Source organism: Meles meles, chromosome 16 (genome assembly GCF_922984935.1).
Source record: "Meles meles chromosome 16, mMelMel3.1 paternal haplotype, whole genome shotgun sequence".
NCBI lineage: Eukaryota > Metazoa > Chordata > Mammalia > Carnivora > Mustelidae > Meles > Meles meles.
In genome coordinates, this window is record NC_060081.1 from 59,545,555 (window position 1) to 59,562,619 (window position 17,065).

A 17,065-nucleotide genomic window follows, 5' to 3' on the forward strand; every position below is an offset into this window, starting at 1 on the left:
CTTTCTGTCAAAAAATAAAATTTTTTAAAAAGAAAGTATCAAATCATTTCATTTCTAAATATTGAACACCGTATCTTCTAAGAACATTCTCTTATATGACTACAAACCGTTCTACATACCATTGCTAAGATATCTGAATTTCATCCCTCAGATTTCTAGACAGAGGGATATCATCAGACATGGAATTTGGAAAAACCTCTGGTGATTTACGTGGTTCACTAGAGTGAGGCAAGTCCAGAACCAGTTAGGAGGCCATGTGCAATGAAGGAGAGATGATGAAGGTTGATATGAAGTAATAGAACAGAAGAAAAAAAAAAATCCAAAGATATTTTGGTCAGAAAAATGACAGGACAATTTGGGTGCAGAGAATGAGGCAAGAGTTGAGAACTCTAAGAATTCCAGCTTGGAGAGGCTAGACTGATGGTAACAATGTCAGAAGTGAAACAGGAAACAGGAAGAACAGGTTCATGGAGCTATTTATCCCATCTCCCGAGTGAGATTTATTTAGGAGAACCATTAGCAACACCTGCAAGGGAGGTGTGGAAAATGGCTCTGGGTGAGGCCAATGCACACAATTCTAAGCAGTACTAGAACTATGGTACAAAAGACATCAAAGAGAACAGGGCACCATTTCAGGTACCAGAGGAATTCAAAGACAAACAAATATGAATTAGACCTCAGGAAACTCACAACCTATAACTGAAGGTAAAAACAGCCATGAGAGAGAGAAGCCATCATGTGCATAGACAGGAGCTTTATGCTCTATATAATTTCAATTTCAGAAAGGTTTATAACTTCTCTTGCAGGGACAATCCCTGAAATGAAGTGAGTCCAGCATGCTGCCCAGAAGGACACAGGAACTAAGCTGTCACATGGGCATTCTGGCAGTATGCGCCCAGGCAGCTCATCAGTCCCAAAACTGCCTAAAGCACACATTCCACGCAGCTTTGCCACCTCTTGAGACCTGGGGTCGTGAAACTTGTGCAAAGAGAGGAATGCATCTACCCAAGATACATCTCAGCTGGACCCTGCTGAAGTTCATGAGCCAATCCCAAAATGAAACTGCTCTGCCGTCTAAGAATTTTCTGCCGTCTAAGAATTTAGCCTTCTTTCACCTAATAAACAAATATCCACTCCAACAGCTTAGGACATTCAAAAACTTTCAAAAAGGACAACTGATACCTGGGAACAAACTTGTCTTATTTTAAAGGCCTCATGCCCAAGGAATTGCTTAGTATTTATATCCCACCATTCGTATCATTGGCCACAAAACTATGCCCTTAAAGTGGTCCTTGCCTCTTAAAACAATACCTATGGATGGTAGTGAGTGTTAATTCTGACCTAGAGATATAAAGTATAATTTTTAAAATTTAAAAAAAATTTTTTTTAAATTTTTACCTCATGGTAAAACAGAGGAGTTTGAAGATTTCTGTGAGGAGGTAGGGAGAAGAAGGGAATGGTATTAGAGATGCCTGGAAGAAAATTTCCAGAAAAACTGAAGTATGTATAATTCTTATTTTTACCACCCTTTATAGATTTAAAGTCTTTGTTAGTTTAGAAACATAAATGACCTCATATATAAGTTGTTTTTTTTTTTTTTTTAGTCAAATCCATTAGAAGATGCGAAAGCATATAAAAAGAAATACTTGAGGGTCAAGGAAACAATTTCTCATTTCTTTTTCTTACAATATTTAAGACTAACAGAGCAAACAAATATGCGCAGAATGAAAAGGGATGCCTCTCCAGCCCACTTTTTCTAATACATATAGTGGGCTTCCAGAACAGTCCTCTGTTGTCAGTTATTTACTGGACAAGCATTCAGCCAAGGGGCAAATGATAAGCACTTTGGAGGACAGAAGGAGGGATGGGGTGGGGGAATCCAGTCCCCAGGCAATTTACCTGGAAGGTAATCAATACTCACGAATAACAATGATACAAAAGAGAATCGGTAAGAGCCAGAAGAAGGGTATAGATAAATTACTAAGATGCTTCCAGCTAAGGACAACTGGGATTGGCTTCCAGTATGGGGTGGAGGGATGTAAAGGAATTGAGGCTGTGGTGTTTAGGCAACCCAGTGTATGTACCGTACGGAACAGGGAAAGACACAAGAAAGGAAGAGCAAGGCATTCAGCCTGGCTGGAGTGAAGAGTATGTGAAGCAAGGCTGGAATGTGATGTTCACTGAGTGCTTACTATGTGCCAGGCACATGTGCTAGAAGGTTTTACATATTTACAGTTCAAGAAGAGCTAGAGGAAATGAGTTTGGAAAGGTAGTCTGGAGTGTGATCACAGAAGACCTTGCAAAGTAAAATGCTGGTTCTAAGAAGAAAAGTAGAATTTTACAAAGGAGTCCAGTTCAGCCCACAGCTCCTCCACCTCTTTCTAGGCCCGCTGCACCACCCCATGAGGCAGCTCTGCTAGACAGGACAGAGACCTTAAGGTGACAGGAGGCTCATCCTTATTCTGGAATGGTGCTGGCAAGAAATCATCTGACGTCCTGATGAGACAACTGGCATTCCAGGGACCACTGATAAGGATAAACTTGGAATTTCTTAATACTCCTTCCCACCTAGTCTCCAACTATTGGAAAGCTTAAACCTGCTCATTGTAAGCCACAAGGTGGAGATGTCTGGCAGGGCAGAACTGAGAGGAAGTCGTTTAGCCAGCCTAAGGTTACCATTAACACTTTGAGCCACTGCCTTGAGCTAATTTTTATGTTTGTTTTTTAAGTTTGGTTGAAATGTCACAAATGGAAAAATTAACTAAAGCACCCGGGTTAGCCACAAGACTGGACACACCTGGCTGCAAATCCAGCAAAAGAAACTTACTTCATTAGTAGGAGAGGCAGAAAGTGAAATTTACATCTGAAATGTGCCTGCACCAAGAGAAAGCACTGAGGCCAAAGGCGCTGTCTGTTTTTACAGCTGTGTCAAGTCTTAGTTCTCTACTCTTAGCAACACTCAGGAGTGAGGCAAGGGCCCAAGGAAAAATGGTCTCTAACCTCTTCAGCTGCAACTCAGCTCACAAAGGTTTTTAAGAACCAGTTAATGAAATAAAACAAGACCAGATGAGGTGATATAATGAACTTTATTTCCACAGCTAATTTATATGTTTAAATCCCAAATAATGTTTTTTTAAAAGTTAGAACGCTCTACATTATTGATGTGATTTTTGTAACCTCAAATTTAACACTCGCATTTTATACCAGCTTCACGAATGATATATGAGTCTGCCTTGTTTTTCACAATAGTTGGGCTCCTAAAAAGCAAAAAAATTTTAATAAAAATTTCCCCCACCAAATGAGACTGCAGTTCTAATTTCAAAGGAGTTCTTGAATCAAATTTCTGATTCATCATTAATTCACAAGTGGTTCCACTCAAAGTAATTGCCTCTAAGAATTCTTTGGCATGAAAAAGATCACTACTACATTGATCAGTCTTATAAATTCTACTTTTTATATGAGTTTTCTTAAAGATGTACACCTGGGATGCCAAATTACACAGAGACAGATTTACAAATTACCACCTTCTAGTCAGATTTTCTGAGGCACCCCAATAACTCACTTTTTTTTTTTTTTTTTTTTAAGAAACTGAAGCACAGAGGAGGAGAGACGTGGCAGCCAGGGTCAGAACCAGGCCAGACTGGCTCCCTACTACTTTCCCCAGCCGCATGTCTCTAACTTTCCCATTTCTTTAGGTTGTACACACACAGAAGACTGAGAACCCCTCTACACACATAATCACACTCTACACATACAATCACATAACAAAAGTGGTTAAAGTATAATTTTCTTGCCTGTATAAAGGGTGTCTGTTTATACCATGAGTTTGGAAAGGGGGTGCAGGGGAACCAAGTCAATTATAATAGAAAAGCAGTACTGGTAACTCCACAACTCTTTGAAACGTCTGTTATTTTTAAATCACCATCTTTTATTTATAGTCTTTGTAACTAAACTGGGCTTGGCATTTCTCTTCATGCAGGTGAATTTACAAGTCTGTACTTGGGGAGTATTAATGGATCGTCTAAAACCTTGTTATTCAAAGTGTTGCTGCCCCATCCTCACCCTGCTCCACCTATGACACCAGCATCACCTGAAGCTTTCTAGAAATGTAGACTCTGGCTCCACCCCAACCTACTGAATCAGAATTTGCATTTTAGCAAGATTCCCCAGGTGGACCACAGGCACATTAAAGTGTGAGAAACACCGATCTAACACACCTCTCAACAGGACATCGTATCTAGCAAAATTTAGAAAGAAAAATGGTTGAATAAAATGGAGGGGGAAAAAAAAAAAGAAAAGGAAAAAATAATTCCCACAGGGCTATACTGATGTACACATGGACTACAAACAAATAAATCAAGCATCATCTATCTGATAAATGGGCTTTAAAATAAAACTTCAGAGGCTGAAATTAATTTATTCATTCAACAAGTATTTATTCATCCAATGTTTCCCATGTAAGCAAAAACGTGTGATTAAGACAGGTCTCCTGCCTTTATAAAGCATGCAGTCAAGTGGAAGTAACATTATAAAGTAACACAGAAGGTTCAAAGTACTGGAGATTGTGATGGAGATATTTATGGAGGTCCAAAGGAAATTGATGGTGGAGGGGTAATAACTAAAATGTTCCCGTAGTTCAAGAATCAGTAACCTATGGCTCACTAAGCCATGTGGCCCACGTGGCTCTAAGCAGTCTAACATCCAGGCAAGTTTAGTCAATAGTGAAAAGAAAAAAACAGGTTAAATAATTAGAAGAGCTACTGTGTCACTGCATGGCAGTCAGCCAAGGCTTTGGCTGGCCAAGGGGTGTCACAGGTTATCATTAAATGATTTGGTACTAGCACCACCCTATGTCCACTGGGTGCTGCCACAGAGATGGACAGTAAGTACCTGAGGGCATGTGGAACACTTAGCTACAGGAATAGCTTCAAGGCTGCTGACCCACTCTGGGTAGCAAAGACAGCAGAAAGGCCTGATGGTGAAAAAAAATGAACAAACCAAAGAACACACTTCCAAAGACAGTCAGTACTCACTGACTCTGAAACAAATGATGATGATGCTGATAGCAGCTAAAACTCTGACATACGCTATCCTCTTCTTAGAATGAACAGAAATGCCAATGGTCTACTGTCCCAGAGAAAGACATGTAAATGTCACTGGAGACACGTTAAAACCAAGGATGTCCACGTGCTTCCTATACGTGCAGTTCCTCCAAAGACATGAGAATTTGGAAATACCCTCTCAGTAAGAAACCATCATCTCCATGATTCAGCCTCAAAGACCACAATTTTACACAGAGAGTAATTAAGCATATGATACCATTAGACAATGATATAAGAGTATGTGAAAATAATTACAATAAATACAACATAGGGGACGACCTCCCACTTAACTCTCAAGCAGCATGGGAAAAATTCTCCAAGACATATTGCTGAGTGAAAAAAAAATTAAGTACATATTAACTACATATTAGTACACAGAAGATGATATCAGGTATAATCAAACAGACAGACACAAAACCCATATTATATATTTTCTGTAGATAACACAGAAGAAAGCCTTAAAAAATATACACCAAGTGGAAACAGTAATTACCTCCTTCCAGGAATGAATGATGATTAAAGGAATTGCAGTCTTAGTTAAAACATTTTGAATTTTAAAAACAATTATAAGTATGGAGGTTCCTCAAAAAGTTGAAAATAGATCTACCTTACAACCCAGCAATCACACTACTGGGTATTTACCCTAAAGATACAAATGTAGTGATCCGAAGGGGCACGTGCACCCGAATGTTTATAGCAGCAATGTCCACAATAGCCAAACTATGGAAAGAACCTAAATGTCCATCAACAGATGAATGGATAAAGATGTGGTATATATATATACACGTATGTGTATATATACACACACATATCCATACAATGGAATACTATGCAGCCATCAAAAACCCCGAAACCTTGCCATTTACAAAGACGTGGATAGAACTAGAGGGTATTATGCTGAGCGAAATAAGTCAACCAGAGAAAGACAATTATCATATGATCTCTCTGATATGAGGAATTTGAGAGGCAGGGCAGGGGGCTGTGGAGTTAGGGAGGGAAAAAAATGAAACAAGATGGGACTGGGGAGGGAGACAAACCATAAGAGACTCTTAATCTCACGAAACAAACTGAGGGCTCTGGGGGGGTGGGGGGAATAGGGACAGGGTGGCTAGGTTATGAACTTTGGGAAGGGTATATGCTATGGTGAGTGCTGTGAAATGTGTTAAGCCTGGTGATTCACAGACCTGTACTTCTGGGGCAAATAATACACTAATGTTAATAAAAAAATAAAATGCTTCATGGCCTTCAAAAAAATAAATAAAAATAAAAACAATTATAAAGTAAAAACATATCTAATATAGGAACACCTGGCCAGCTCAATCATTGGAGCAACTCTTGATCTCAGGATCCCAAGTTTGAGCCCCACATTGGGTACAGAGATTACATAAAAAAAAAATCTTTAAAAAAAAACCCATATCTAATACATATTAAGATAAAAAGCCAAGATGCAAAACTGTGTATGGTTAAGCCCAGTTGTGTTATTTATAATTTGCATTTATCTAAGAAACAACTAGAAGGATACACATCAACTCTTAACAATGGTTACTTTTGGGGGATTGGAATGGGGAAAGGACACTTGTCTTTAAATACTTTTTACTGTTTGATTTTCACTCTAAGAATGTGTACGACTTTTATAATACATATATAAACTCTGTTTACTCCTCAGTCTGTAGGGAGAACATTTTAATGGAAAAAAAAACAAATTAACCCATTTTGTGACCCCATCTGCTTTAGACAATCCTAAACTGGGAGGAAATGAAATGGGAAAAAACAAGGATTACAATCTAGTAAAATATGGTCTAGACACAAAAATATACAATATACCCAAAGGAAGAGATTACTATTCATATAAATGAAACATTATACTATTCATATAAATAAACAACCTTATTCTAATGTCATGGTTCCATTTCCTACACTCTATGCTTTACATACACATACACACACACACACACACACACACACTCTATCCCCCTTTCTCAGGTCAATTGTTAAATGTACTAATGTACATCTTCAGTAGACACCCTGCCAAATTATTCTAGGTTGTTAGTGATCAAGGTGCTTGTTTTTCAGTTCCTGAGGACAGTGCAGGCCCGATGCCAGGGTATTTCCATCAGAACAAATTTAGAGGAGGACTGGTTCAAAGACTGAATTGGTGTCAAAGGCATAGCGTCCTAAAGCTCAATTATTTGATTTCCTCCATTCAATAAATCCATCCCTCTTACCACCATTATTTGGGCTTAATAATTCCATAACCATACACATACACAGGATGTCCTCACACTGACAAACCATAATAATGTGTGCAAACACAAAGTCTCCATGGCATGTCAGTCTCCACAGAGGCAGAAGCAACTCTAGCTGAATTACTACCTGACACTAGGCAGCACTGCACAGAAATCTAAAAGCAAAGCCATTCTAGAACACATAAAACGTCAAGTCAGGCAATCCCTCACTGGAGTTTTCCAGGACCAGATTCTGACAGCATTTCACTTACCCCCATGACTCTGCCACGCTGCTCAACATCCTCCCACATAAAATGAACTATGATCCGACACATGTATTTCCCACTCCGGCCTTCCTGCTTCATTCGGACTAGACACATCCTGGGTGGGAAGAAGACATAAAGAGTAACTGGCTGTTTGCTTCTTTATATCACACATTTATACTGAAGGTCAGCTCATCTGAGTAATTTCAGGAAAGAACACAGAATTAAAAAACTGTAAGTGAGGGGCGCCTGGGTGGCTCAGTGGATTAAGCCGCTGCCTTCGGCTCAGGTCATGATCTCAGGGTCCTGGGATCGAGCCCCACATCGGGCTCTCTGCTCCGCAGGGAGCCTGCTTCCTCCTCTCTCTCTGCCTGCCTCTCTGCCTACTTGTGATCTCTCTCTCTGTCAAATAAATAAATAAAATCTTGGGGCGCCTGGGTGGCTCGGTGGGTTGGGCCGCTGCCTTCGGCTCAGGTCATGATCTCAGGGTCCTGGGATCGAGTCCCGCATCGGGCTCTCTGCTCAGCGGGGAGCCTGCTTCCCTCCCTCTCTCTCTCTCTGCCTGCCTCTCTATCTACTTGTGATCTCTGTCTGTCAAATAAATAAATAAAATCTTAAAAAAAAAAAAAAAATTAAAAAAAAAATAAATAAATAAAATCTTAAAAAAAAAAAAACTGTAAGTGATTTTATTTTAAAAAAATTCACTGAGGTATAACATAAATACTATAAAGTACACAAATCTTTAGTGTATAGCCTAAGAAATTACGTATTATATATTATATACATGTAAGCAACACCCAGATCAAGATAATGAGATTATTCGGAGCACCTCAGAAGGTGCTCTCATACCTGCAAGTGACTCACATTTAGTTGTTAGAAGTTAAGCAAGTCAAAATCTTTCATTTTACTGAATAAAAACAGAAGCCCTACACAAGGAAAGTAATTTGCCCAACACTACTGGGTAGTCTGTAATATGGGCACAGTGCTGTGCTGTCCAACACAGAAGCTACTAGCTACATGTGGCTACTGAGCACTTAAAATGTGACTAGTTACAACTGACATGTAGCATAAGTTTAAGATTTCAAAGATTTAGTTCAACAAAAAGAATACAAATACCTCAAATTTTTTATACTGCTTACATGATGAAATACTATTTTAGATATACTGAGTTAAATAAAACCAATGATTAAAATAAATTTCATTATTTTCTTTTTACTTTTTTAAATGGAGCTACCGGAAACTTTTAAATTCAATAAATGAGTTGCATTGTTTGTTGGACAGTACCTATCTAGAACACCGATCACAGAAAGTACTATGATTTCACCTACGTAATTACCGAAACGTTTCCCCCATTAGAGTAGAAGTTCCACTGAAGGCAAAGATCAAGTATGGGCTGGTGTTTTTCTTTAAAGATTTTATGTATTTATTTGACAGACAGAGATCGCAAGCAGGCAGAGAGGTAGGCAGAGAGAGGAAGTGAAGCAGGCTCCCCACTGAGCAGAGAGCCCGACGATGTAGGGCTCGATCCCGATGTAGGGCTCGATCCCAGGATCCTGGGGTCATGACCCAAGCCACAGGCAGAGGCTTTAACCCACTGAGCCATCCAGGCACCCCCGGGCTGTTTTTGTTTTGTTTTGTTTTGTTTATAACCATTGTATATCCAGGGCTTAAGAATAGTAGGCATTTAATACTTATTTGTTAAATAAATAAGTGAATAAAACATCTCAGGGTTAGTTTAGGGCTTCCTCTCCTATACCACATTGCCTCTAATCAGTCCATAAGGGTCCCTGCTTAAGATCTTCCATAAGAATGTAAGAATTGTGTTATATTTTATTAACCAGTAAACATATATCATACTTAACTATGTGTAAAAATACAAACAGGGCCATTAACTTTTCAAACTAGTTTCTTATCTCACTCTTAATGAGCATCCTTATTTCTATTATCTTTCATTTAATAGTTTTTAGGTGGCTATAATAGGACTACTCACCAAAAGACATTTCCTCCTATAATTATGGCATATTGGATCTAAACTGACAATTCTGTCTCCATACACAATTAATCCTGCCCATTAAACTCTACTAGCAATAGTATGGTACAATGGAATGATTCCAGCCTGGCCTGCCTCAACATCTCTGTTAACGACTAAGATGGAGAAAAGAAAACATACTTATCAAATCTGCAGATGACAAGAAGCTGGGCAGGAAGACAAATATGCTGGATGACCCAACCATAAGCCAAAAATACTTCAACAGACTGTTTCAATGGGCTGAATCTAACAGAATGAATTTGAACAGGGGTAAACCTAAGGTCTTGCACTTGAGTCTTAAAGAACTGGTACTGGTACAGGATAGGTGAGTCATGCCCATCTATGTGTGAAAAAGCCGCATAGGCTTAAGCTGACAATTAACTTCAAAGGAAGTCAAGGTGATGATGAGGTTGGCTCCCAAATTAACGTGATTTTAGATATAGTATTGGAAACATAACATCTTCAAAGTGTAATTTTTGTTCCATTCAGCACAGGTCAGACTCTACTTAGAATGCTGTCCATAGTTTTAAATATTATATTTTAAGAAATAAGAGGATGAGATGAAAGATCAGAAGACATGTAGCCTGGAGAAAAACAAGAGAGTTGCCTTAAATATTGTAGACAAGTGATTGGACTATTTGTCCAAGAGTTAGAATCAGACCCAATGGGTAAGCCACAGAGGGAGAAAAAATTCCTCAACACTGAACACTGAAAGAAATAACTTTCTAACAGGAGAGTTTCTGAAGACTTGAATAATGGAATGAATAAGCCCAAGATGTAAAGAATTTGCCTACTTCTGAAGGGTAAACACTTTGTGAGAACTCAGCTGGGAGGGTGACTACGTGGTCTTTAACATCCCTTCCAACCATGAGATTTGGGGATGCTGTGATTTTAAATTTGTAACCTCTGAACCCAGTTGGTGCCTAAGAAATAACACTTTGTAACAATAAAAACAGGTCATGGAAAAAGATTTGACTACTTCATATGACATAGGATATATTGCAAAGCAGAAAGAAACTGGATGGAGAAAGTTCAACAGTCCTTTTTCATAAGATTTTTCTTAAAGTTAATCAAGTTGCTCATGTCAGCCTCTCACCTGAAAAGACACTGTGTGTTTTGATGCTTACATGTCGTCAGAGGCCAATTCATCAACAGCAAGTGAGGTAATGGAATTCTTCATTTATTTGAAAATTCTGTAGTTTGTTAATACACCTGCCCTCTGAGGTTTAAAAGGCACAGATTTTCTCAGACCATAAAGTATACATTATGCTATGTTCCTCAAGTGCACCTACCATCTGTTACCGTACAATCTATTACAATACCATTGACTACATTCCCTATGATGTACCTTTTATCTCCATTACTTATTCATTCCATAAAGTGGAAGCCTGTATCTTTCCACTCTGCTTCATCCATTTCACCCATTCCTCACTTTCTCCCCTCTGGGAAATATCAGTTTGTTCTGTGTATTTATGAGTCTATTTTTGCTTTTGTTTATTCATTGGTTTTTTTTAGACTTCATACAATAAGTGAGCTTATATGGTATTTGTCTTTCTCTGACTTAATTTAGCATCATACCCTCTAGGTCCATCCTTATTGTCAAAAACGGTAAGATCTCATCCTTTTTAATGGCTGAGTAATATTCCAGAGCGGGGAAGAGACAGAGAGGGAGAATCTTCTTTATCCATTCATCTATTTTTTTTTAAGATTTTATTTATTTATTTAACAGAGATGACAAGTAGACAGAGAGGCAGGCAGCGAGAGGAAGGGAAGCAGGCTCCCCGCTGAGCAGAGAGCCTGATGTGGGGCTCGATCCCAGGACCCTGGGATCATGACCTGAGCCGAAGGCAGAGGCTTTAACCCACTGAGCCACTCAGGCGCCCCTATCCATTCATCTATTAATGGACACTTCAGTTGCTTCTAAATCTTGGCTACTGTAGATAATACTGCAATAAACACAGAGGTCCATGTTATCTTTTCAAATTCATGTTTTCATTTTGGGGGTAAAGACCCAATAGTGGAATTAGTGGACCATATGGTTTCCTATTTTTAATTTTTTTTAAATTTTATTTATTTATTTGAGAGAGAAAGAGAGAGCATGAGAAGGGGGAGGGTCAGAGGGAGAAGCAGACTCCCCGCCAAGCAGGGAGCCTGATGCGGGACTTGATCCCGGGACTCCAGGATCAGGACCTGAGCTGAAGGCAGTCACTTAAACAACAGAGCCATCCAGGCTCAGTTTTTAATTTTTTTTTTTAAGATTTTATTTATTTATTTGACAGAGAGAGAGATCACAAGTAGGCAGAGAGGCAGGCAGAGAGAGAGGAGGAAGCAGGCTCCCTGCAGAGCAGAGAGCCCAATGCGGGGCTCGATCCCAGGACCCTGAGATCATGACCTGAGCCGAAGGCAGCGGCTTAATCCACTGAGCCACCCAGGCGCCCCTCAGTTTTTAATTTTTTAAGAAACCTCCATACTGTTTTCCACAGTAGCTGTACCAATTTATATTCCCACGAACAGTGCATGAGGGTTCCTTTTTTTTTCCACATCCTCACCAACACTTGTTATTTCTTGTCTTTTTTTTTTTTTTTTAAGATTTTACTTATTTATTTGTAATCTCTCTTTCAGAGAGAGATTACAAGTAGGCAGAGAGGCAGGCAGAGGTGCGGGGAGGGGGGGGATGTGAAGCAGGCTCCCTGCTAAGCAGGGAGAGCCCAATGTGGGGCTCGATCCCAGCACCCCGAGATCATGATCTGAGCTGAAGGCAGAGGCTTTAACTACTGAGCCACCCAGGCGCCCCTATTTCTTGTCTTTTTTATTCTAACCATTTAAATCACAGATTTAAAGTGAAGTTTCACTGTAGTTTTGATTTGTGTTGCCCTAATGATTACTGGTGTTGAGCATCTCTCCATGTGTCTGTTGGCCATCTGTGTCTTCTTTGGAAAAAGGTCTGTTCAGGTCCTCTGCCCTTTTTTTTTTAAAGATTTTATTTATTTATTTGACTGACAGAGATCACAAGTAGGCAGAGAGGCAGGCAGATAGAGAGAGGAGGAAGCAGGCTCCCTGCTGAGCAGAGAGCCCGATGTGGGGCTTGATCCCAGGACCCTGAGATCATGACCTGAGCCGAAGGCAGAGGCTTTAACCCACTGAGCCACCCAGGCGCCCCCTCTGCCCATTTTTTAATTGGATTACTTATTTTGGGGGAGTGTTGAATCATATAAGTTCTTTATATATTTTAGACATTAACCCCTTATCAGATATATCATGTGTGATTATCTTCTCTCATTTAGTAGGTTGCCTTTTCATTTTGCTGACTGTTTCCTTCACTGTGCAAAAGCTTTTTCTTTTGGTATAGACCAGGTGTTCTCACTGTCAACACTTTATAGTTGAGGAAATTGAATCTTAGAGGAATAACTTGCCCAGAGTTACAAACCTAGTCAAAGGTGAGATCTGACCCCTGATAATTTGATCCCAGGACAGTACTATTTAGCAGCCTGCTTTAATGACTAGTACAAATCTTACAGAATCCATTTACTCTACTTTCCATTTAATCCTCACAAGGGGGTAATAACAATTTCAGAACTAGCATCACGGAGCACCTGGGTGGCTCAGTGGGTTAAGCCTCTGCCTTCGGCTCAGGTCATGATCCCAGCGTCCTGGGATCAAGCCCCGCATCGGGCTCCCTGCTCATCAGGGAGCCTGCTTCCCCTTTCTTTCTCTGCCTGCCTCTCTGCCTACTTGTGATCTCTGTCAAATAAATAAATAAAATCTTCAAAAACAAACAAACAAACAAACAAACAAACTAGCATCACATTAGAAATAGCATATCAGAAGGGGAAAGACTGGCTAACTTGAGGCAAGCATACCTACAACAACCAAAAGTAACTGCTGGCACCCTAACAGGAAAGAAAGAAACAAAATATATTGGAAACAAACATACAAAAAATAGCACAGCAAATGAGGTACAACAGGGATGGTAACATACCCAGCACAACTTAAAAAAGATAGCCTGGCAAAGTACAGCTAAGACTTTTCAGGACCAGGACACGCCTGGGTAGCGCAGTCAATGAAGCAACTGCCTTTGGCTCTGGTCTTGATCCCAAAGTCCTGGGATCGAGCCCCACATCAGACTCCTCAGCAGGGAGTCTGCTTCTCCCTCTGCCTGCTGCTCCCCCTGTTTGTGCTCTCTGGCAGATAAATAAAATCTTGAAGAAGAAAAAAAAAAAGTTATCAGGACTTCCTGAATCACCCAGAAAAGGTTAAAGTACATTGGGAGATGAAAAGAAAAAGAAATGATGAAAAGAAAAGAAAATGAAAAGAAAATAAGTCCAAAATGGTACACAAAAACAAAAAAGATCTGATGATCCTGGTATCCACTACAAAACAAAGCCAACACTTGTCACACACAGGCTCTCACTGCACAACAATAATGTCTGAGTCACTAAACTATATTCCACAATTGAGAATACTAGGTTTAAAGAGCAGAACAGGATAGCTCTACCTCAATTTACATTATGGGTGCATTCCTCATAATAAATATTTAAGTGCTGAGAAAACAAATTACATTTTGCTACTGATTCAACTTCATACTTTCAGAGCTCTGTTGTGGGGGATGGAGGAGGGGAAAAGGGCAATACTTCCCTGCTAAAACATAATAAAGACTGCCCTTAAGAATGCAAAGCAGGGGTTCCTGGGTGGCTCAGTGGGTTAAAGCCTCTGCCTTGGGCTCAGGTCATGATTCCAGGGTCCTGGGATAGAGCCCCACATTGAGCCCTGCATCAGCTCAGTGGGTTAAAGCCTCTGCCTTCAGCTCAAGTCATTACTCCAGAGTCTTGCGATCGAGCCCCGCATGGCGGGGGGGATCTCTTCTCAGTAGTGAGCCTGTTTCCCCCTCTCTCTGTCTGCCTCTCTGCCTACTTGTGATCTCTGTCAAATAGATAAATGAAATATTAAAAAAAGAATGCAAAGTAACCTTTAAAAAAGAGAGAATCTTCTGCTCAAACCTAAAATTGCCCTAAAAAGACACTACTTTAAAAAATCTTTTTAGAAAAAAAGAACCTATCAATAAAATATTCTTATATTAAATAATGAACTTAACCATTCATTTAATAAGTATTTACTAAGCACCTACTCTAACTACAGACTTAATCTGTATATAAACTACTCTCTGTTTAGGAGCAATTCCAATTACCCCTCCCAAGTTTGATGATGTTCTTAAACCCACAATTTATTATTGAGGTTTTAAGCTTCACAGTACCATCCTTGTCTCTCAGTGATTCCAGTGGCTCATAAATAATACTGATCTCCTTTACATATAAGGAAAGCAAATAGCCCAGCTAGCAAAGGAAAGAAAAAAAAAAGGAGTAGTTAAGTCTTAGTCCTGGCTCCCAACTATCGCTAAAAGGCAAGCACAGAGGCAGAGAAAAGGGGAAAAAGACTCACTTCACTAGGCGTCTCAAAAAACAAAGGGTGGGGCGCCTGGGTGGCTCAGTGGGTTAAAGCCTCTGCCTTCGGCTCAGGTCATGATCCCAGGGTCCTGGGATCGAGCCCCACATCGGGCTCTCTGCTCTGCGGGGAGCCTGCTTCCTCCTCTCTCTCTGCCTGCCTCTCTGCCTAGTGGTGATTTCTCTCTGGGAAATAAATAAAATATTTAAAAAAAAAAAAAAAAAAAAAAAAAACAAAAAAAAAAAAACAAAGGGTAAGATGTTGTGGCAAATAATAATAGTGATTACTGCCATTTGTGACATCCTCTAATATCAGACTTGTCACTTGAACATGCATTTTTGGGGCGCCTGGGTGGCTCAGTTGGTTAAGCAACTGCCTTCGGCTCGGGTCATGATCCTGGAGTACTGGGATCGAGTCCCGCATTGGGCTCCCTGCTCATCAGGAAGTCTGCTTCTCCCTCTGATCCTCCCCCTTCTCATCCTCTCTCTCAAATAAATAAACAAAATCTTATAAAAAAAAAAAAGAAAGAAAGAAAGAAAATGCACTTTCATTCACAGTCTTTCAATTTTTTTAAAAGATTTTATTTATTTGACAGAGAAAAATCACAAATAGGCAGAGAGACAGACAGAGGGAGAGGGGGAAGCAGGCTCCCTGCTGAGCAGAGAGCCCAATGAGGGCTTGATCCCAGGACCCTGAGACCATGACCTGAGTGGAAGGCAGAGGCTTACCCACTGAGCCACCCAGGCACCCCTCTTTCAATCAATTTTAACTGCTCCCATTTCACAAAAACAAAAACAAAACTGACACTCTGAGGAAAGAAGAGAAGGAAGTAAAGAGGTTTCTTCTTCTAGGTTTATAAAAATGCTTCAGTGTTTCCCCATCTTAAAATAAAAAATAAAAAAACATTTCCCCTCCATCCCACCTTCTTAATCATTTGGAAAACCTTAAATGTAGTTCATAATTACTTGAGTAACCTAAGATTGCCCAAAGGAAAAGAAAAGAGTTGGAATGAAGCCTGAACACCCCTAGTTTCCCCGAAGCCAGTGTCTCCCAGGGCAGTGTCAGTATGGGCTGTGTCTCCCCCATTCTGTAACAGCACAGTCCAAGAGCCTCTTCCTGCAGAATCAGCCAAGGAAGAAGAGGAAGACAGCAACACTCTCTGCAAAAGTTCAAAGGAATAAGAGTCCTAGCCACGCTCTACTCCTACTCCTACTCTCTCTGCCTAAACCTGGGAGGGAAGAACTCTTGTTATTCTTGACGCTGACCTCCTGCCATGTATTGGCAGCTCTCAGTACCCTGTACGACTTGCTCTGTTTGGGCCTTCTGACAATGCCAGTTGTGTTTTGGCCTTATTTCTCTCTCATGGTGCTTTATAAGCTGCTCAGAGTGGGATCAGATTTTGACTTCAATGAAGACTAGTGGGCATTCAAGGCAGGTCTGTCACTCTGGCTGCTATGAAGGAATCCCAAAGGGGACTTTCACATAGCTTGTTTCCCTTACTCTGCCACCAGCCAAGGCCAAGGAAGCAGAGCTTGCATGCCCACACTCAAGCCTCAGCAGTGTGCTAATGAATGAGTTTATTTATTTGTGAGCTGGCATGCTTACCCTTCCCCGGGGCTGTGTACATGGCTATCTCCACCTGGTTTCCTAAACTCCCTCCCCATGAAGCCTAACCTTTATGTGGGGAGTGTGGGGAGTGTGGGGGCCACAGTACCGTCTGTGGGCAAACAGACAAGTGGGGTGAGGCACTTCCTGAAGCCATCTCACCTGACAGCGAGCCTCCTCCAAGAACTACACCTGGCCTGTGGCCTGCCTGTCAGATCCACTACAGAGGACAAGCTCCTGGGTAGCAGGTACTAGTGCTTTTAGGTTATGCAGTGTTGATAAAATGATGCCGCATAGAACTTCAGTTTGGGTAAAAAGCCACATTTGTGAGTGTTTGAACAGAGTGACTGGCTGGGGCAGGGAGAGTGAGGATGTACACATGGCCAGGCCTCAGCATACCTA

At 40.5% G+C, this 17,065-nt stretch overlaps 1 protein-coding gene across 3 annotated transcripts in view; it reads right to left on the bottom strand.

Annotated features, from left to right (window-relative positions):
* LOC123927029 (ubiquinol-cytochrome-c reductase complex assembly factor 1) overlaps positions 1-17,065 on the bottom strand; it is a 96,946-nt gene that overhangs the window by 36,712 nt on the left and 43,169 nt on the right. For all 3 annotated transcript variants that reach the window (XM_045981502.1, XM_045981505.1, XM_045981503.1), the window contains exon 7: positions 7,600-7,708. In XM_045981502.1, coding sequence (XP_045837458.1) covers positions 7,600-7,708 — 109 coding nt within the window. The remainder of the gene's footprint in view (positions 1-7,599; positions 7,709-17,065) is intronic.